Source organism: Equus caballus, chromosome 6, assembly GCF_041296265.1.
Source record: "Equus caballus isolate H_3958 breed thoroughbred chromosome 6, TB-T2T, whole genome shotgun sequence".
NCBI classification, from domain to species: Eukaryota; Metazoa; Chordata; class Mammalia; order Perissodactyla; family Equidae; genus Equus; species Equus caballus.
The window spans coordinates 85441233-85463595 of NC_091689.1; the positions used below are offsets into that span (position 1 = coordinate 85441233).

Sequence of the window (22363 nt, forward strand, 5' to 3'; positions counted from 1 at the left end):
TGGCTCTCAGTAACTTTTGGGAAAGAAAGATGGGTTATCTTTTTTTTTTTTTTTAACTGTCTTGAACTTCCAGTGGGTAGTCTTGTTTTCTAACTATTGTTTCCAAAACAAACTGGTTTTATCTGTTTTCTTCTCAAAATAGTCACAGGGGATTGTTGCAAGGAAGCAGAATTAGCATGTCTCTGGAGAGATATGGTATGAGGAATGCACCCTAAATTTAGTTAAATAATTTTAATTAGATATCCTTGGGAAATGATTTAAAAAAAATACTGAATGTCAGAAAGGTGTACGATGCAAAGAACAATAGAGAGGAAATAGTCTTTGAATTCTTTTGGGTTTTGTATTGTCAGTGTTATTTATTTTTACCTGAAATAAATGTCTCCCAAGGCAATACAATCCAATTACGTGTAAACTTGTGAAGAAGCAGAAGGTAGCAAGAGGAAAGGGTCAAAAGGATACAAAATTTGCCATTCCAATGTTTTATTTGTTAATAAAAAATATATTGAAAAAGTACTTTAGTTAAGATAAAGTTAGTAGATAGACACATCATCAAGCTACAGTAAAAACTGAGAGGTTGATATATAAACCTAAAACTCATGAAACTGGGTATCTGAAAAACCTTCTTAGGTACTGTTTCTTTCACGTTAGAAAACGAAGCAAGAAAAGTGTGTGTACTGTTTTATTTGTCTAATTATTCCTTTTAGACAGTTTGGGGTCTGGTACATTGTTTTCAGATACTCAGATATTTGATTATCATTTTTTGTCTTCTTGTTTCAGTATGCTTTCTATCAATGCCAAATTTGACTTTTTTTGTCCTTAGAATTACATATTTGCACTATTTTCCTGGACTTGCTGTCAGAAGTGAATCCGTGGGAGTGGGGGAGAAGTACTGGTGGCTTAGGGTGATTGTTTTATTTCAAGAGAACTTTAAATGAAGGTCAATATTTTTTTAACCAAGAATGATACATTTCCCTCTTTTTCTAATATTTTGTAAATATTATGCTATGTTTAGCATGATTTAGTGTGTCAGTCATTTCAAAAAAAATTTTTCACCACCCAGTTTCCTGGAAAATATCTCTTTTCCAAGATATGGCAGGTAGATTGTTAGGCAGTCTTCATCATTCCCAGTTCCTGCTGTTTGTGCTGTTGTGCAGTCTCTTCTCCGTGAGTGTAGGCAGAGCCTGTCACTTGCTTGTAACCAACACAATAGGGCAAAGATGATGTGATGTCACTCGTGATTTTTGTCATGTTACAGAAAACTCTTGCTGGCAAACTTGCTCTAGAGTCTCTGTCTCCGTTGCTGTCTTTGAATAAATAAGCTCCTATGGAATCCACAGCCATAAAAAAATGCGATTCTTCCAACAATCTGAGTAATCTTGGAAGTGGATCCATCCCCAGTCAAGCCTCCAGATGATGATCCAACCCTCATGATATCTTGATTGTAGCTTTGCAGACCATCACCCAGCTGAGCAGTGCCCAGGTTTCTCACTTACAGCAATTGTGAGATGATACATGTACGCTGTTTTAAGGTGCTAAATGTGTGGTAATTTGTTATGCAGCCTACGAAACTACTACACAAGGTCCCCTTTCTGCCTTGTAAGTGGTGCCTTTTTAAGAAAGCCAGTTCAGATCTTGCAAGCTTTCCAATCCTTTTCCTTTGGACTCCCTAGTATTTTGCAAACTGACGCACTAGATTCATTATTTTTCCATTTAATGAGAGATGTTCTTTCTGTAGTGAACTGTCATTGATCTTATCAGTTTGTGTTTATTTTTTGTTTTAAATTTTCTGCCACATCTAAGACTAACTAACTTTCCTACACTCCACAACATTCCCACGTTCCTCCTTGTTTGGGTTTGGACTTAGAGATGGCTATTCTAGTCTTCTACTTAGGCTGAGGGCTTGAGCTACCGGTAATCATATTTACTCTTTCTTCTAATCCATTGTTTTTATAAAGTGTGTGGGAAGAGTTTTATTTGGGGGACAAGATTTTCCTAAAAGAAGCTAAGGCTTGGAAGAGTACTTTTCCTCTTCATGGCTTCAACTAAGAAGATAGAAAAAAAGTTGATTAGCAAATTCATGCCACTTACCATAGGCTCCTTCATTAATTCTTACATCAATAAAACACTTCTAAAATATCAAAAACGCATATAAAATATCAAGAAGAGCATCTTTAAAAAAACAACGTACTAATATAAGCCAATATCTCTCAGACAATCAAAAGCAAGTCAATCTCTTCACCAAGGGAAAGGGGAAATTGTCATCAGTTTTATTTTTCTTTAGGTGACATTCATTCCTATTGTAGTTCAGTGAAAACCTCTCTTTAATATCTTGCAAAATTATGTCTAAATTATAAGGGCCACCGCCAACATATTTTTCTGTATAAAATAGTTGTGAAAATGTAGAGAGGTAACAGAGCAAGGGAAACAAATGGGTAGCTACTACTGAATTGTTTTTCTGCAATTGTTCATGAGGCTATCATTGGAATACTATTGAATGTTGTCTATGGTGTGCTTCATTAACAAATATCAACATTTCAATGGTTAAAACAAAATTTTTTCTCCTTCGCAACACATGTCAAATGCATGTTGACTAAAGACTCTCCTCCCCATCTTGTTCCTTCTGGCACCCAAGTTAATATCATTTAAAATATCGTCAGTAACAGTCAGGAGGAAGCTAAGGTAGAGAATAATGTAGAGGCTATTATATACCTGCATTTGTAAGTGACACAGCATTTCTATTTATGTTTGATGGCCCCACCTAGCAAAGTGAAAATATTTATAATCTTGAATATAAGGAAATAAAATCATAGCAAATGTTAGAAAAGAAAGGAAAGTATGCTAACTTTTATTGATTTTTTTTTTAGCTTCAAATCCACCATTTATTACCTCACTCTGTGATGTTGGGGATCAGACACTGAAAACTTTGCAATCAGGCTTCCTGATAGGTACTGACAATGAGAGGCACTACAGAAAAATTAGAAAGTGGGAGAAAACAAAGGGGTTTATTTTTTCCAATTTTTTAGTTTTGGTATTTGTCTGATAGCCCTAGCAGTGGAAGTTGACTTCATAAAGGCAGTTGGCTCCAGGCTTCAGCTTATCTTAGAATAAGCCATTTTCAGAACTAGCCACATCATGACTCTCATGTGTGTAAGCAGGAGTAGGCATTGCCTCATCTTCAGAGATATGGGGTCCTTTTTCTGAGTTCCCAGGGACCAAAGCATCCACACGGCCTCACATCCTTATAAGTAACAGCACCAACTCCATGCAGCACCTACTTTGAGCACCTGTGTTCTAGAAATACACCTCTTTCCCCAGAATTGGCAATCCAAGGAGTCAAGATGGAAGGGTCAATGCTTCTGGTGATCTATCCTCAGATGTCATACACTTCCTTTTTTTTAACCTCATCCCTGAGGGTATAGTTATTATCTCCGGGTTACCTCAGTGTGCCTTTTTTGTCTTTCACCATTTTCAACCTAAATAGCAGTTCCTTGTGTGAAATTCCCTCTAGTGATGTTTCTCTTTTCCTTTCTGGACACTAATTGATACAGAGAAGAAACAAATATTGTTGAATCACAAAAATTATTACTATATAGGGTCTTTATACATCATCCCTCCATTACTAGTCTATCTTCCCTTTGCCAATGGCCCAGACTTCAGAAAGGTACGTTTCATTACTGACTGGAGAAATAAATAAAACTCATCACCAAGGGTTTTGAACTCATGATTTGCCTGTATTCAGTTTCAGTAAATTTCAATGAGGAGACCACGAAGCGTGGTTTTCACTCAGCTTCACTTAGCTTCTTGAGTCTGTGGCTTGATCTCTTAGCACTTTAGAAAATTCTTTGGAGTTACTGCTTTGGATATTGCTTCCTCCCTACATTCTCTCTCTTCTTCTTTTGAGATTCCAATTTATATATATATATATACACGTATATATATATATATACGTATATATATATATATGTTAGAACTGTTGACTTTGCCTCACATGTATTGTATCCTCCATGCTCTCATTTTCTTTCTTTATTTTGGGTATTTATTATTTACCTGTCTTTTAATTTACAATTCTAGCCTTTGACTGCTATTAAAGTGGCTTAATATGTTCTTAAGTTTGGATATAGCATTGTTTACTTCTATGAAGTTCATTGATTCCTTTGTATGGGTTTCCAATATCTATTGCAGTCTCCATATTTTAATCATTTTATTCTTTTTTTCTATTCCCTTGAACGTACCATTAATAATAAATCTACAATCATTATATCCTAACTCCAATGTTTGTATCATTTTTTCCTATTGTCTCTTATTGGTCCCATAAGCCTATATCTTTACTGGCTTAAATATTGCATTGGATGCCAGACATTGTTTTTAAAAATCCTTGTATGCTTCTGGTAAGTTATTGTTTTTTTCTGATTTGGAGATAAAGGTGAGGCTAATCAAGTTCATCCCAAAAGGAAATTATGTTGAATTCAAGCTGGATTTATTTAGCTAGACTCAACCTATCTCTGGGTTACTCCTGTATATAATGTGTGGCTCTTCAAAGAGTCTCATTAATACCCTGGGGTGGGGGTGGGGGTGGGATGCGTGTCTTCTGAGCTCCCGGGGTCCGTGTACATTTCAGAAATGTACAGTTTAGCTCTTTAGACTCCTTCTCTATTCATCTTTAAAATCTGGCAAATATCTTGAGGGAGACTGCTGGGTCTGTTTTACTCTTTAGCCTCAGATACCACACAACTTTAGAAGTTATCATAGGTGTTTAGTGGTAAAATTAGCCATTTGTTTGATGTCCTCAATTTTCCCACTTTTCACTCCAAGTATACTGGACTGCCAATAGTTTTCTTAATTTATCTCACTCACAAAAGCAATCTTCTCCAGTGCCAAGCCCAAATTCTCATCTTTAACCATTGGTCAGATATAGCAAGTGATCCCAGTGAAAAGCACATGAAGATACTGGCATCTCCTCTGAAAGTTTCTCTTTCTGAAATTTTAGTTTCTTGAGTCCACGTTGCTTCTTCAATAATCTGTTATATTTAAAAGTAAGATTTCCTCTTGCCTCACATCAGGCTTTCTTCTGAACTGCCTGCTCTTTCTATACAACTTCAGAGTACCATCGTCAACAGAGGTAACAATCTTCCATATGTTTTTTCAACAATTCCACAATTATGCATGGCCTAGTAGGTCTATTCTCTAAAATTTCTTTTGTACAATATCACTCATAAGAGATTTGCTTCTCTTATCAAACTCTCACAAGTATTCCATCTTCCTCTGCTCTTTTTTTTTTTTTTTTTGAGGAAGATTAGCCCTGAGCTAATTACTGCCAGTCCTCCTCTTTTTACTGAGGAAGCCTGGCCCTGAGCTAACATCCGTGCCCATCTTCCTCTGCTTTATATGTGGGACGCCTACCACAGCATGGCTTGCCAAGCAGTGCCATGTCTGCACTCAGGAACGGAACCCGTGAACCCCGGGCCACTGAGAAGTGGAACGTGCGAACTTAACCTCTGTGCCACTGGGCCAGCCCCCCCTCTGCTATTTTCAAAGCTCATGTAAAAAGGATATATTAGTACATAAAAAGTGAAAAAATTTTCCTCGCTGGTTTAGCATTTAAATTTTTGACATTTTCTAAAATATAATTAATCCTCCCCAAAGAAAATCTCTTACTCTATATATGTACCATAATCAATTACTGATATCATTCTCTGCAGAAAATCACTCTAGCCTCTTCTGTTATGAATTCAAGTTGTTTTTCATCAAGTTTTACACATTTTTCGCTAGTTTTCTTAGTAAAATGTAAACATGAAAGATTTACTTTTCCTATTTTTCTGTTATTTTACATAATATTTCATGAGAGAATAAATCATTTCCTTGGATTAGAGGACACATGGACAAAAATATAGATGTACTTTTTTCTAAAGGGATTTTATTTAATTACATTTTTATTATTAATTACTTCCTAAAAAGTCAGTTAAGCCATTTTTTCCTGGTCACCACATTAATATATAATAAATATGCTAATATTTACTGGTATAAAAAAGGTTGTTTTACTAAGGCTGAAAGGCTAATAGGTTGTGTGCAGAAAATAACAAACACGTATTTTTGGCCTAAGGAAAAAACATATGTAATTAACGAATATTCAGTGAATTAGAGGTTATAGACAATGTTGTCATTAAAGAGATGTCAATATTACTATCTTGATTCTACATTTGGAATGGAAAGTGAGAGAGCTCTAGTTTTCTTCTTTCTTTGGGTCAGTCTCAGCTCAGACACTTTGAAAAGTGTAAAGTTCTTTATATGTCCTTTTAATCCTCACTAGAGTCTATTTTAACATCAACATTTAAGACTCCATATAGATATCATAACTAACTCTTGATTAACTTTGTTATTTTGTTTTTAGTTAATGATGAAAATAGTCAATTAATACCTTCTCCACAAGAATCCCCAGGGTCCTATACAAGTTCTGAGTAAATACTCTCTTCATTATTAAAGAACAAAGATAAATCTATAGCTATATGGAGGCAAAACCATTTGTATTCAAGAAAGATTGAGAGTCTCTAGTGAGTGACCGGCATTCTCTTTACACACACACACAAACTCTACTCTTTTGATTCTAGATAAGTAACTTAGATATTCAGATTTTAAGTTAGGCTGAACCCAGATGTTATTCATTTTTATTTGTCAGGAAATCAGAAAAATGTGTTTGCAAACACCACTTGTATGATGAATGGAGGGACATAGAGAGAGAGGAAGAAAGAGAGAGGTTCACACACATTTAAGTTTATTATTAAACGTTCCTAGATTTTAACGTAAACAAGGTCTCCTTGAAGAGTGAGGAAGCAAAGAAAACTATGGGATAGATAGAAATACACATCTCTTTGGGGAAATAATTCATATTATATTTTTGGTTAATGATACAAAAAAATTTCACAAAGCATCAGTAAACAAAACTCCTGCAGGATTTATGGAAAGTAAGTATTTTCAGTATTTTGTTGTTTTGTGTACAAAGCAATTACAATATAATCCATTCTATTTGGAATGTGTGACCACAGCTTAAACCAATTAAATCTAGAATTTGAGGAACAAAGAAAATATTTATGTAACTCGTGAGTCAAGATTCAATGTATGTATTTTAAAGAGTGTTTGAATTTATCTATTAGAAGAACAACAATTCTCAAAAGTTTTTATTGAAAATTTGGGTGATACGTATTTAGTAAATGATTGGGTACTTTAATATGACTGAATGTAAAATATTCCTCACATTGATAAAACTATTAATGAAGATGAAGCTCACTGAACAATTAATAAATTAACTTCAAATTCCATGTAAAATTTCACCTTAATTTCTACATAGCAATTTTGAGATTCATGTTATACTAAAATTCATAAAAACTTCTTTCCACTGAAAAAAGTTCTAATTGACAGTACCAAGGAACCTGAAGACTAAGCAGAAATATATCGTCAGAAAGTAACCATTTAAGAAAAGATTAATTACGAAAGTTTGGTCCTGACTACCTGTTTAAAATGCAAAAGAATACAGAAAAGATATATCTTGCCAAAACAAAGTGAGCAGAAGATTATTTTAACAATAAGGAGATTAACCAAGCCAACCTAAAGAATGTTTTCTTGTGGATTCAGTAAGATGTCAGAAAGATTCAGTAAAGTTCCTTCTCAGTATCTTAGATAAAAGTTTAAACCAGAGAAACTTGCAGATTCTTAAAACAGGAGATAATATAGCCATTCTTTTGCAAAGTAAAGATCTGAGAGAATTAGGAAAATGGGTATCCAGAAAAGGAGATGAAATAAGTAGGATTAAGCCTGTGGTTCTGACTGCTAGATAAAATGTGTTACTTGGTTGTTCACATCACTTTTAAATCTATGTTTAGTGAAGAATTTTTAAACATGGGATTATCTATTTTTTTTCCTAGATCTAATGGTATTAGAAGGAATTTCACCATGATAAACGATACAATGGTGACAACATTCATTCTCCTAGGACTGACAGATGACCCAAACTGGCAAATTATAATTTTCTTTTTTCTACTTCTGACATATTTATTGAGTGTCACTGGAAATCTGACCATTATCCTCCTCACTCTGCTGCATTCCCACCTCAACACACCCATGTATTTCTTCCTTCAGAATTTTTCCTTCTTAGAATTATCCTTGACATCTGTCTGCATCCCTAGATTCCTGGTCAGCATAGTGACTATGGATAAAACAATTTCCTATGATGCTTGTGTGACACAGTTGTTTTTTACCATCTTTTTGGGTGTTTCAGAGTTTTTCCTGTTGGCTGCCATGTCCTATGACCGCTATGTGGCCATCTGCAAACCCCTTCATTATGCAACCATTATAAGCAACAGAGTCTGCACCCAACTGGTTGTTACCTCTTGGTTGGCTGGGTTATTAACAGTCTCTCCTGGACTTATCATGGGCCTGAGGTTGGAATTCTGTGATGCCAATGCTATTGACCACTTTTTCTGTGACTATTCTCCTGTCCTCAAACTCTCCTGCACAGACACCCAAGTCATAGAACTGTTAAGTTTTATTTTAGCCACTGTCACACTCCTGATTACATTGGCACTGGTATTGCTCTCCTATGCAAATATCATGAGAACAATTCTGAAGATCCCTTGTGCCCAGCAGAAGAAGGCTTTCTCTACCTGTTCCTCCCACATGATTGTTGTCTCTATCTCTTATGGCAGCTGTATTTTTATGTATATTAAACCTTCTGCAGAGGAAAGGGTAGCTTTAAACAAGGGGGTAGCAGTACTCACTACCTCAGTTGCACCTGTATTAAATCCTTTTATTTATACTCTAAGAAATAAACAAGTGAAACAAGCCCTGAAGGATACAGTAAAAAAAATGCATCTTTACTACTTTAGAATATTAGCTTTGGCTTTGATATAGAATACCATTACAGCTTATTGAAAATTACAGCCAATCTCAGACACTCTTTTAACGTATTCTTTTAGTTTTATGTTATGGTAGTTGAAGTCACTGACAAATAAGGTTTTAAAATATTGCTAAATCTTTATCCTTTAATCATATAATCCGTATATATAATGTTCTCTTAAGCATTGCTAGACTCACTTCACTCTTTAATTTACTACTCTGATTTGTTCATCTTCAAAATATTCCACTATGAATTCACTTTAGAAAGCTAACACCTCTATGTTTCTAACATAGCAAAATGTCTGTGTGCCCACAGCAAAGATCACTTGTGAACTCTATAATTATTAATTTGATTTTATTACCCTTTAGGAAATGTTTTACTAAATATGTGATGTTACAGAAACATAATAATGAACCTAAATAGAAGTATTCATGTTCAAATTAAAGATAATACCTAAAAGATTTCCATATCACTATTTACAGGGCAAAGATTTTTATATTTTAATTGAGGTTACTGATTGTTCATTTTAATTACCTTTTCAGCTCAATCTAATGATATTTATCTTTAATTTTTGTGTTTAATAACTATGAGACACATTGTTCATCATAGTTTAACATAAGTGATTATATTTTGCTTTTATAATCCGTTCTCTTAGGTATTTATCTGTCTTTTCTCTTCCTTTCCATTGCTAATTTTCCCTCCAGCAATAATGCTAAAGTACCACATTTTAGAATCTCCATTATTTTTTTACACATCTATTAAATTATTTTTTGTCATTTTAAAGCATGTTCTGAATTTTGATAGAGCTTTGTTATGTTTGTTCTATTAATCACAACGTTCAACTGATGCAACATTAGATTTTTGGTTTTTTATACATTTGACTTGTGATTCCACTTTAGTTTACATCTTTGTAGAACTTTCTTATATTATCAATCTTTCTTTTAAACCTTCTCTTATACTCTTGTTTCCTTTTAATTTTTGTTACTATTACTATAATTAGATTGTTCTTTTTGTGTGGCTTTCTATTTATCCTTTAATTATTTTTTTTTAAAGATTTTATTTTATTTTTTTCCTTTTTCTCCCCAAAGCCCCCCGGTACATAGTTGTATATTCTTAGTTGTGGGTCCTCCTAGTTGTGGCATGTGGGATGCCGCCTCAGTGTTGCTCGATGAGCTGTGCCATGTCCGCACTCGGGATTTGAACTGACGAAACACTGGGCTGCCTGCAGCAGAGCGCGCAAACTTAGCCACTCAGCCACGGGGCCGGTCCCTATTTATCCTTTAATTTAATCTTATGTTCTTTTAAGGTATTGAACTTACTAAGCAGTCTTTCAAATATTCTTCTGGATTTGTGATTTTTCAGAAATATGTTTTACCTTTTCTTTTTCTTGTTTTCCTTTTCAATTTCTTTTCTCCTTTTCTCCTCTCTTCTCTTCCCTCTCTTTCTTTCTATTTCCGCTCTTATTTCCTTTCTTATTTTTTGATTGTGTTGGATGACAGTTATTTTCCATATATTTTCTTTCTCTTCTTATTTTTTCATAGATCTACTAATTTTTTGCTCTATTTTTTTTCTTCTTCTCCTCTCTTGTCACAGTCAAATATTTAAAGGTACAGCCTTGTAAGACAGTGTGTTGTATACAACTCCCATTACTAATTTTTTGTGTATGACTCATTTTACTATTTCCTCTGCCTATTTATTTGATCCTTTGGGTTAAAGGAATCAATCAAGAAAAAAGTCTTATCAACATGGTTTATGCCCAACACTTTTCCCAATAAAGCTTGTATTTGTGTGTGAATACTTTTGAAAATCCACTGAGTGACCACCACTGCTCACCACACAGTACGCACTTCTTTCACGCTTTAAGAGTGTGGCCATATCTATCTACTAGAGATACATGATTATGTACTAAAACATCACTTTGACTATTTCACACTTCAGAACTTACAGGGGTTGGGCCGGCCTGGTGGCGCTGCGGTTAAGTTTGCACATTCCGCTTCCTGGCGGCCCGGGTTTGCCAGTTTTGATCCCGGGTGCGGACATGACACCGCTTGGCACGCCATACTGTGGTAGGCATCCCACATATAAAGTAGAGGAAGATGGGCATGATGTTAACTCAGGACCAGGCTTTCTCAGCAAAAAGAGGAGGACTGGCAGTAGTTAGCTCAGGGCTAATCATCTTCAAAAAAAAAAATAAATAAAAAAAAAAAAGGAAACAGAATATAGGGGTCAGAGGAAAATTTTAACCAGGTTCTTTTTTAAATCTAGAAAGCTCTAGCTTCTTCTACTTAACTATATCAATCCACAATTCTTCATCTTTCCACCTTCCAAAAGTTACCGAAAGATTTTACCCAATATTGGCCCCATTAATGCTCTCTTCTTCAATTAATGTATGCTTTTCACAATTTACAATATTTTACTATGGATTTTCAGAAGGAGAGGAAATAGTGAACAATGTATATTTGTGATGTTTAAGTAAAAGTTTCTAATTTTCTATTTCTGTGATCAATTCCCCTTCTATTTACACTGGGGATCTAATAAAGCAAGCTGTGTATTTAAAGGTACGAGACGCAATTTCTGGATATTTTCTCATTACCAGGGCCACTCTAAACGCCTAAGTTGACACTTGTCCTGCGTGAGTTGGAATGTAGAGGGTCTGTTTGAGTAGAGAAATTATAGAAGTGGAAATAAAACATTACTTGTTTTACAAAGAAGTCTGAGGATATTAGTTATTACTCACTTAAATGAATTTAAAGATAAACAGAAACAATATTACAGTAGTTACTTCTGTTTTCAAAAGTTAAATCTACAGTGTTTAGATACACATATATTATATTTGTCAATGAAGGATGAAAGTAATATTTCTGAAGCCCTAAAAGGAATTTTCCTACTTTATTTGTGTTTTACTACAGAAGTTATTTAAAAAAAAAAACACTAAAATTGTAAAATCCCTCACCTCCCACAGTTTCTTATGCAATTCAAAAATAATTAATTTCTTACTGGCACTCAGAGAAAACGCCAATCCTTCACACTTAATTAGACATAAATAAACATAATAAAACTCAGACTATATTTGGTAGACACATCATAGGGAATGTTATATGAAATGACGAATCCTAATTTAATCTTAATAAAAATGAAACAAATCAAGTCAAAGTCTATATTCACCCTCGACAGCTTCCACTAACATGATATTTATTCAGGGAAAATGAGTTAACTTTGTGTTAGCATAAAATTAAATGATGTATTTAATCATTAAATATGTTTCACACTAGAAATTAGTGTTTGTTTTAGGATCTGAAAATACACTTTGAAGTTATATGCAGAAATCACTGCTTACTTTATGAAAGAAAAAGTATAACATAATAGATTATGTTCTGGTGTTATCTTATAGCCAACCACTTGATCGTGTGATTAAAATGCCCCTTCCCAATTTTTAATATTATAATTATTTTAAGTAAGATAAAAAGACATAGTATAAGACACACTCTTTTGATCATACAGCTTTATTAATTTTGTCAAATTTGTGTACCTGAGTAATCATGAGGGGGGATGGTTTGACAGAAATTGCAGGATTATTGATGTCTATCATATTAGAAAACAATGATTTAAGATATATGGTACAATATAATAAACAATCTACGAATTTATTTCTCTACAAATTACTGAGAAGATTATCTGAAGACTATTATCTCTAATCATTTCTGTGATTTTTCTGGGGAAAAGCTTGATTCAACGATAAAATCACATATATTTCATTTGAATAACTTTAAATGAACATGGGGAATTTATTTTCAGGGAAATCAAAGAAAAAAATCCTAAGAGAGAGAAAACACTATGGAATTCACACTATATTTAGACAGAAACATTTTTAACTAGGTGGCCTCTGGAGACATTACTTAAGACAACTAAGAGTGATTAAAAGATAATCAAGGGACTCTACTTTAGCTCATAGCAGTAAAAAGGTTGAAAAAAATTTCCCACTCTCACAGCAATATAAAAAATTGATAAACTACAAATTAATGACTTTTCTAAACTCATGAAAGAACTGAAGATTTTAATCAAACAATTAATCCTAACTCTAAAGACAGATATGCACCCTAAGGCAGAAAGAGAGTCCAAATATTTGCTTTTCTGTGCCAGAAATAAAGCAAACATCACGTAAGCCTGCAAATATTTGAGTATGCAGCTAGAAACTTTTAACGAATTAAACGCTAAGTGTGGCTGGCAGGAGAATGTAGAGCCAGTAGAAGTTGCCAACAGAGGGAGATTTGAACTCTCTTCCACATGTTTCCCCTAGGAAGCCCACGAGGGAGAATCTTGAGCAAGCACTCCCCATGGTGCTGTGGGTTGGGGAGTGGAGCAGCCACCGCTGCTGAAACTCCCCTCCGACTTATTGCCCTAAATCGTCTATGAGACAAAAACCAAATCTTCAAGGGAGGGGAAAAAAAATGTAATCTAAGGGCCCCTGCTATGAGAGAGGAACGTCAATTACCTGTGAAATTCAGACAAGACTTATCTCCCACATATCCATTAAGGAAAAAACACCTCAAACTTCTGGGAGTAGAGCCACAAAATTGTATCCTGATGGCCTGATGGCAATCCATGGAGTTGTCAAAGAGGAACAGGGGAAAAAAATCTGTGTCCTGGCAAAAGGGTAGAAATGTGTGAGAGATCCAGCATTAAATGAGGATAATGAAAAGAAACACTTGTGAAGGCAAAATGCTCAAAATCCAGGTTCTCATTATCTCCCTAAGACTCAGGCTCAATTAGAACATCAGAGAATGTGACCTTCCTCTGCATCCCACCTCATCCAACGCTAACAAACACTTGAGTAATCGTAACAGCAAATACAGCTAGAAGAGCTGCAAAAGACAGATTCTCTGTGAACGGTGCAAAGAAAACAGCCAAAATCACACAGGAGCACCCAAGCCAAGTGAGGACACATATTCAGAAAACACTCTGGTAAAATAGCCCGCACAATAAACATAAGTGTCACTGGAGGGATCTGAAATCCGTGATGACTGAAGGACCTCATAGCCACAACAAACTTAAAACAGAGCTCAACTCTTGACTAGCTGAATACAAAATTTCTTGGAGAAATACTTAAAGAATTAATGGCTAAGAATTTTCCAAAATTGGTGACAGATATGAAATCACCAATCCAAAATGTTTATAGAATACCAAGCTGGAGAATTATGAAGAAAAACAAACCTAGGCGTATTATATTCATATTACCAAGCACCAAAGACAAAGAGAAAATTGAGAAGGCTGCGAGAGGCAGGATTGTTTCAGAAGAAGAAGAATAGGAATTGGAGCAGACTCATACAAAACCTTGAAACTGAAAGGACAATGTAATGACATCTGTAAGTTCTGAAAGAAAAAAAAGTCAACCAAGATATCTCTGCATAGCAAAAATATGCTTTAGAAGAGAAAGAGAAATAAAGAATTTCTCATGCGAATAAAAATTGAGTAATTTACTAACCAAAGACATAATCCACAAGAAATGCTAAGGAAAATTCTTCAGACAGGAGGAATATGATATTAGTCAGAACTTGGATCTATACGAAGAAACGAAGAGTGCTGGAATTGGACAAAATAAGCATAAAATTGTGACTATTTTTTGCCACTGTCACACTCCTGGCACTGGTAATGGTTTTCTATGCAAATATCATAAGAACAAATCTGAAGATCCCTTCTGCCCAGCAGAAGAAAGCGGCTTTTCCTAGCTGTTCCTCCCACATGATTGTTGTCTCTGTCTCTTATGGTAGTTGTATTCTTATGTTTATTAAATCTTCTGCAGAGGAAAGGGTAGCTTTAAACAAGGGGGTATCAGTACTCAGTACTTCAGTTACACTTGCATTAAGCCCTTTTATATATACTCTAAGAAATAAACAAGACAAGCCCTGAAGGATACAGCAAAAAAAAAAAAAAAAAAAAATGCATCTTTACTACTTTAAAATATTACCTTTGGTTTTTATAAAAGAATACCACTAAAGCCTATTGAAAACTACAGCCCATATCAGCTACCCTTTCTTCATATTCATTTCTCTATTTTTATGTTATGACAGTGATTGAAGTCACCCACAAATAGATACTTAATCTATTGCTAAAATTTTATCATTTTAATCATATAATTTCAATCTGTGATGTTCTCTTATGCATGGCTAGATTCACTTCATTTTTTAATTTATTTCTCTGATTTGTTCATCTTCAAAACATTCCACTATGAATTCATTTTGGAAACGTAATACCGCTATGTTTTTCTAACATATCTGCCCAGAATATAGATCACCTGTGAAGTCTAAAATTATTAATTTGGTTTTATAACTCTCTAGGAAATATTTAACTAAATATGTGATGTTTTCAGAAACATAATAGTGAACCTAAATAGAAGTATTCATGTTCAAGTTTGATGATGATACTTAAAAAATATCTCCACATCTCTATTCTATGGTATATCAAAGAAGGCTTTTTTCAATTAGAAAAGCAGGCTTTATATTGGAATTTAATTTAAAGAGCCTAGGTAGATTATCCTAGTGTCAAACAGCAAACAAATGTTAGATTTTAAATTTGTGTCTAGGTTTTAAAATTCAAATCTTATGCAAAAACACCTGGGAAAATATTGACTTTCCATGTGAATGTAATGGCATTGATTAACTTGGAAATTTGAGGATAAATGACAGCTGTCTGAAAAACTTTGGAAAGGCATCCTAGTAGGCAAAGACTGGTTCTGTAAAACTCTAGGAGACCACTCAATTGTACGTTTGAGACTTTCAAAATATATATATTGGGGCCAGCCCTGTGGTGCAGTGATTAAGTTTGCACACCCACGCACTGCTTATCAAGCCATGCTGTGGCAGGTGTCCTACATATAAAACAGAGGAAGATGGGCAGAGACGTTAGCTCAGGGCCATTTGCCTTAGCAAAAAGAGGAGGATTGGTGGTGGATGTTAGCTCAGGGCTAATCTTCCCCCCAAAAACAAAACACACATGTATATTAACTGATACGGAACTGTTTTCCATCTTGCAGTGTGTCATATTTCCTCTCACTAGTCTGTCTTTATACATACTCTTTCCAGCCTCTGGAATTCTTTTCTTTATATTCCAAATGCCATGCTCAGAATAATTATTAATGTTCTTCTATCTTTATTGAGAGGCCAATTTCTCTTAAGCCACCACTTTTCATCTAATACGTGTGAGTTCATGGGTCTCTACGTCATCAACAAAAGGCATATATATTTATAAATACATATTCAGTTAGACAATGTGATGAAGAAAACATAGCATTTTATTGTTTAAAATGTAATTTCTTAAATAGCAACTTCATCATTCTCACTTTATCTTAATTTTTCTTTACAGAAAACTACAACTACCTGGATACACATACATACAAATATACCTACACGTATAAATACACATACAAATATCAATTATTCAATAGTTAAGAATCTTTTCACACATGGAATGTAAACTTAGTGAAAATAGGGGCTATAATTAGTTCAACATACTGTTCTCAAAGCCTACGGCACTGTGTGGTACAGTGTCGCTCAATTATGTTTGTTAAATAAATAAATGTCAACTCTGAAATTAACGTATCTTTAATTTTCAAAAATTTGTATAGTCGTCTCTCAACAATATACTTAGAAATTTTCTGAATAGTTTTATGTTTTTTTGTTAATATAAATAAAGCATGTTCACTATTTACAAGGCAATGCTTTTTATATTTTAATTGAGATACCCATAGTTCATTTCAATTACGTTGTTCAGCTTACATATATCATGAAATGATTACCGCAAGAGTTTAGTTAAACTTCTTCATCTCATATAGATACAAAAAAAGAAAAACAACGTTTTTCTCCTTGTGATGAGTACTCTTCGGATCTACTCTCTGAACAACTTTCCTATATATCATACAGCAGTGTTAACTATAGTCATCAGGTTGTCCATTACATCCCTAGTACTTATTCATCTTATGACTGGAAGTGGGTACTTTTTGAGCATCTTCATCCAATCGTTCCTGTCCACCACTTTCTAATAATCACAAGTGTGATCTTTTATACTATGAGTTTGGGTTTTAAATTTATTTTTATTTAATTTAATTTTTTTTGATTCCACATATAAGTGAGATCAAGCAGTATTTGTCTTTCTCTGTCTTAGTTCACTTAGCATAATATCCTCAAGTTTCAAGCTTCTTATGTTTTAGCAATTTGTTTTTTCTGGATGAATTCACAATCTACCTCACTTTTATATGAGAAACAATGGAAATTATTGACATATAAAATTTGATTACACAGGTGAGAGATTGACCATTTTCTATATAACTTAAAATAGTTAGAACCTCGTTTTTAGGCTAATAACAAGAGGCATTGATGATATATAAATATGCCTAACTGAAACAATGAAATGAAGTGTTGACAGAATGCGCATAGAGAGGAGCATTGAGTTTCCTTCAGCTTTGTTTTCAGGGGCACATTTTTCACATAATCACATTCATTTATTTGAAGAAAAGACCATTCTCTGGAGCAGGGTCTTGAAGGCTTGCTTCACTTGTTCATTTCTTAGTGTGTATATGAAAGGATTCAAGAGAGGAGCCACTGAGGTATTGAGCACAGCTACCCCTTTGCTTAAAGTCAGTCTTTCCCTTGCAGAAGGCTTAATGAACGTGAAGATGCAGCTGTCCAAGACGGGGAGACAACTATCTGGTGGGAAGAACACATGGAAAAGGCTTTTTCCTTTGACTCGTGGAAGGAATTCTCAGAATTGTCCGGATGATATATGTGTAGGAGAGAATAGCTAGTGTTAAGGTGACCATGAGAGTTAACACAGCTAAAAAAATTCCGTGAGTTCTAGAAAGCGAGTGTTCGTGCAAGAAAGCTGCAGAACTGGAGAAGAGTCACAGATAAAATGGCCAATTATATTGGAGGCACAGAAATCCAACTGCAGCAGCAGGGTATTGGTGGAAAGATGATCAGGAATCCTGCAAGCCATGAGCTAAGGACAAGAAGGATACAGACTCTGCTGCTCATTATGGTTGTGTAATGTAGAGGTTTGCAGATGGCCACATAGCGGTCATAGGACATGGCGGCCAGAAGGTAAAATTCTATTACCCCCAGGAAGTTGGAAAAAATAACCGAGCCACACAACCATTATAGGAAATGGTTCTGTCCCTTGTCACAATGGCGACAAGTAATTTGGGATTGTAGACAGATGTGAATGATATTTCTAGGAATGAGAAGTTTGGAAGGAAGAATTCATCAGAATCTGCAGATGGGGATCTGAAAGGGTGAGAATGATAATGATCAGGTTCCCAGTTACACTTAGCATGTGAGTAGCAAGCAGAAACAGGAAAAGTACAACCTGCCACTGTGGTCATTTGTCAATCCAAGAAGAATAAGTTCTGTTACTTCTGTGTAAGTTCTCATTATTTTCTTTTTTTATACTGATACACTCTGTTTTAGTTATAAAATAGAGGAAGAAATAAGAAAGCTGTGACATCAGCAAAGAAACTCACACACGCACAAACTTTCATGCCTGTACATGGACATACATTTTTTTTAAAGATTATTTCTGTCTTTTGCTTTTAGAGAAAAATGATTTTCTAGTACATAGAAACAAAATATTTTTTAAAACTCTGTTATACCTTATGGCGTATAACTCATTATTTCTATGTTTCCTGCATTGTATTCTTACATATTTAAGTATAAATCTCTGTCTTCTGAATGTTTCTATATATTCTAGAAAACAAGAAAAAAAAGATTAAAACCCCTGAGATTAAACCTTCTCAAGTAAAACTCTGAGAGTTTACTCCCAATATACCATAATACTTTTTGAAGATACTTTTCTGTTGTTACTTTCTTCTGCATATACATTTTTTATTTTTTCCATTTTAAATAAGCATTTCTTTCTCCTTCCCCATTCAAACTTTTACAATCTTCAGAGATGACTCAATCATCACTTTCCTTCGTTTATATATTTCGTATAAAGTGTGCAGTTTAATTTTATTTATACATAATGCCGTGCATAATTGATGTTACTTGTATAAAGTATAACTGTACACCATTAAAGCAGAAAATATATTCCTCAAAGAAACTATCAAAGATGTACTTACTTTTATGGTAAATATGACTGGTTTAGTCAAAGTCATTTCTAATGGCTTCTTTAATTTGTTTAAATAACGTGCTTTGGGATTTTTCAAAAAGCTTTGCAATCTATTTCTCTTCTGTCATCTTATATTTGTAATCAAATATCCAAAATATTGATAATAAAGAATAATTCCAAGAACTCCTCTACAACATTTACAAAAAGGGTGTATGTTACATTTCTATACATCAGCCCAGATTTCTCTAAGGATCTGAGGTTCTGGGATACCTTACCTGTTGCCACTTAAGAAGTATTATCTTGGTACTTGAAATGAAATAAGTTATAGTTGAACTGAAGGCTGAGTAATGTCTTCCTAAGCTTGGTGGGCAGGATGATATGATCTTGTGTGCAGAGGAAATGTTATTCCGGCTAGCCCTAGCCACAATTCTTTCTGCTTCATTTACAATGGACTCAGGGGGATTTGTTGATGAACAAACAAATGGCACCATGGAGACAGGTGTTCTCAAGTCACCAAGCTTAAACAATAGTCCAAATTAGTACACAGTTTAGAATACGATATTTGGGTGATAGTGGCCTGAAATCAGAGGCAAAAAATATAGAGGAGTACTGACATTTTCATAATAATCCATAGCTTCACAAGGAGAAGAGACTTAAAGTAATAGAGGTTAGCAGTTTCTAAATGGCAACAGACTAAGTTGTGAACGGTAGATTTTTCTTTAATCTCAAGGAAAATATTAGGAATTCATTGTAGGGGCTGGCCCAGTGGCCGAGTGGTTCAGTTCGTTCGCTCTGCTTCAGTGGCCCTGGGGTTTCACCAGTTCGGATCCTGGGCGTGGACCTAGCACCGCTTATCAAGCCATGCTGAGGTGGCATCCCACCTAACAGAGCCAGAAGAACCTACAACTAGAATATACCACTATGTACTAGAGGGCTTTGGGGAGAAGGAGGAAAAAAAAAGATTGGCAACAGATGTTAGCTCAGGCATCAATCTAAAAAAAAAAAACCATTTCAGACTTAAAAAAAAAGAATTCATTGTGATGTTTTAGACTGGGGCTGAGGTCTCCATTATTCTACACCACAGGAGATGTCAGGCTTGTCTTTAAGGTTTTACGTCTCTCCACTGAATGATGACATAGAAAAACCTGATTTTGATTGGAATCACTATCATTAATTCATTCAATAACTACTTTTTTGGATGCTTATGTGTTGGGATCAAGCTTAGGTTCTGAGAATACAGAGATGAGAAAGATAGTTCTTGGCACAATTTTCACTTCTTACGGAAAAGTGTGAGAATTCTACATTATTTTTGAAATCTCAGATTCATTTTCTCATGTTCAGTACAAGCAATATTCTCCCCTGGCATCATCTTGTTACTCACTGCTTTGATCTGAAAAGACAACTATAATAGTTGCCTTATATTCATTATTTGAGACATATTTACTTTGACATTTAATTTAGGAGTTCCATAGACATATAAATAGTTTAATTTAATGGAAACTGGAGTATTTAATAACCTTAAAATGCCAGACTCTTTCTGAACAAAGATTCTAAATTGATTTTTACTGTTTCTTTGGGAGACAAATGAGGTTATTCAGGATGTGTGAATTAAGCAGTGCAGAGGGCATACTGAGGAAAGAGCCTATTAAAACACAGCAGCTATTTTAACTCAACCTATTATATTATTATTGCTCAAAGTTGAGAACTTGAATAAGGTGCCATAAACAAGCTCATATTTAATTACAAACAGTATCACAATAGTGTTTATATGATGTCTATCTGTAGGCCAAAGTGTTATTTAATATTATACATTATGGAGAACATGTTATTAATAAAGATACATGGAAAATTGCTCTAATGTATATGACTTCATCTTAACTTGATTACATCTGTGAAGACTCTTATTTCCAAACAAGCTTATATCTCCAGATTCCAGGATGACGTGAATATTTGAAGGGAACTATGTAAACCAGTACAGTATGCAAAGCAAGTGGTTTTAATAATAATTTTAAACAATAACAGATAGCAATTTATGTGCTTTCAAAATTTTTAGCAGCATCTGCTTTTTATCAATATTGTCTGTAATGAATTAATGGAACGTGCATAAAAGTTGACAGAATATAAGTCATTAAATCTGTTAAATTAAGAATAAATAAATAAACAAGTTAAGAAGCAATTTAATCTTTTAAAGCACCCTTTAAAAACAAATCCATTGAAGATTGTCTTAAACCCATGGTATGTCATATCGGTTTACTAACGATAAGATCCATGTATGGGGGCCGGCCAGGTGGAGTGGTAGTTAGGTTCCCGTGCTCTGCTTCAGAAGCCCGGGGTTCGCATGTTTGGATCCTGGCCACGGACATACACACAGCTCATCAACCATGCTGTGATGACATCTCACATACACAATAGAGAAAAATTGGCATGGATATTGGCTCAGGGTCAATCTTCCTCATCCCCCCCCCCAAAAAATCCATATAATAGTATTTTAGCTCGACTTTACTTTCAAATTCACACCTGAGACCATATTTTTTCCCCAGTGATTGAAGTGGTGCTATTTATCAGCTAGTTATCCAGTATGCATAGTAAAAAAATGAACTATATGAGGGTCAGCCCAGCGGCATAGTGGTTAAGTTCATGTGCTCTGCTTCGACAGTCTGGGGTTTGCAGGTTCGGATCCCAGGTGCAGCCCTAGCACTGCTTGTCAGGCCATACTGTGGTGGCATCCCACATAAAATAGAGGAAGATTGGCACAGTTGTTAGTTCAGTGACAATCTTCCTCAAGTAAAAAGAAGAAGATTGGCCACAGATGTTAGTTCAGGGCCATCTTCCTAACACACAAAAATAAATAAATATACGATATTTGGTATTTGCCCTCATTTTACAAAATTAAAAAATAAAAACTAATAAAATAGACATGTGTAAACTGTAAAGAAACAAAAGAGAACTTAAAAAAATGAGTGAAAATTGTATATTGCATATTAATATACTCCTTTCTGCTTTTTCATTTTATCTTCTATAGTAAACAAAGTAACGCTCCTTAGTACATCCTAAAGTCTTCTCCCCCACCAGATAAAAAGTCTTATGAAATATTTTCTCTAATTTTCCTAATTGTAGCATTCTACAGTGATTTGCTGCAGAAATTATTATTGTGTTTTTTAAGATAGCAATTCTGTATTTCCTTCATTTTTTCTACATTTCTTGTTTGGCATTCTTCTGTAAGAAACAGTTAACCTTTTTCCACTTTTAATTAGTTATTTAATCATTTATTCATAACAATATGCACTAATGAATATTAATTCCTTTTCTTTGGGTTATAATTCAATAGTATATTCCTTATTTTATTTTTAAAATTTTTCAGCTTTCGCCACTGGCCGC

General features: G+C 34.5%; 2 protein-coding genes and 1 pseudogene across 5 annotated transcripts in view; 1 reads left to right on the top strand and 2 right to left on the bottom strand.

Moving 5' to 3' along the window:
• Positions 1–19456, bottom strand: part of OR6C76 (olfactory receptor family 6 subfamily C member 76) — a 38717-nt gene extending 19261 nt beyond the window's left edge. Inside the window, exons 1-3 of one of the 4 annotated variants that reach the window (XM_070270280.1) lie at positions 19261–19456; positions 18528–18621; positions 13380–13530 (exon numbers count right to left, since the gene is read on the bottom strand). The gene's annotated coding sequence lies outside the window, so the exon portion shown is untranslated. The remainder of the gene's footprint in view (positions 1–13379; positions 13531–18527; positions 18622–19260) is intronic. The other 3 variants (XM_070270281.1, XM_070270282.1, XM_070270279.1) reach the window with 3 other exon arrangements.
• Positions 7945–8901, top strand: OR6C71 (olfactory receptor family 6 subfamily C member 71). Its single transcript, XM_001489686.4, has one exon. The coding sequence runs from the start codon at positions 7945–7947 to the stop codon at positions 8899–8901; it is 957 nt and encodes a 318-aa protein (XP_001489736.4).
• On the bottom strand, positions 17378–18297 carry OR6C352P (olfactory receptor family 6 subfamily C member 352, pseudogene; annotated as a pseudogene).
• Positions 19457–22363: the final 2907 nt, after the last annotated feature.

Excerpts from the sequence above, each read along its gene's own strand:
- OR6C71 (XM_001489686.4), top strand. The coding sequence starts at position 7,945 with ATGATAAACGATACAATGGTGACAACATTCATTCTCCTAGGACTGACA.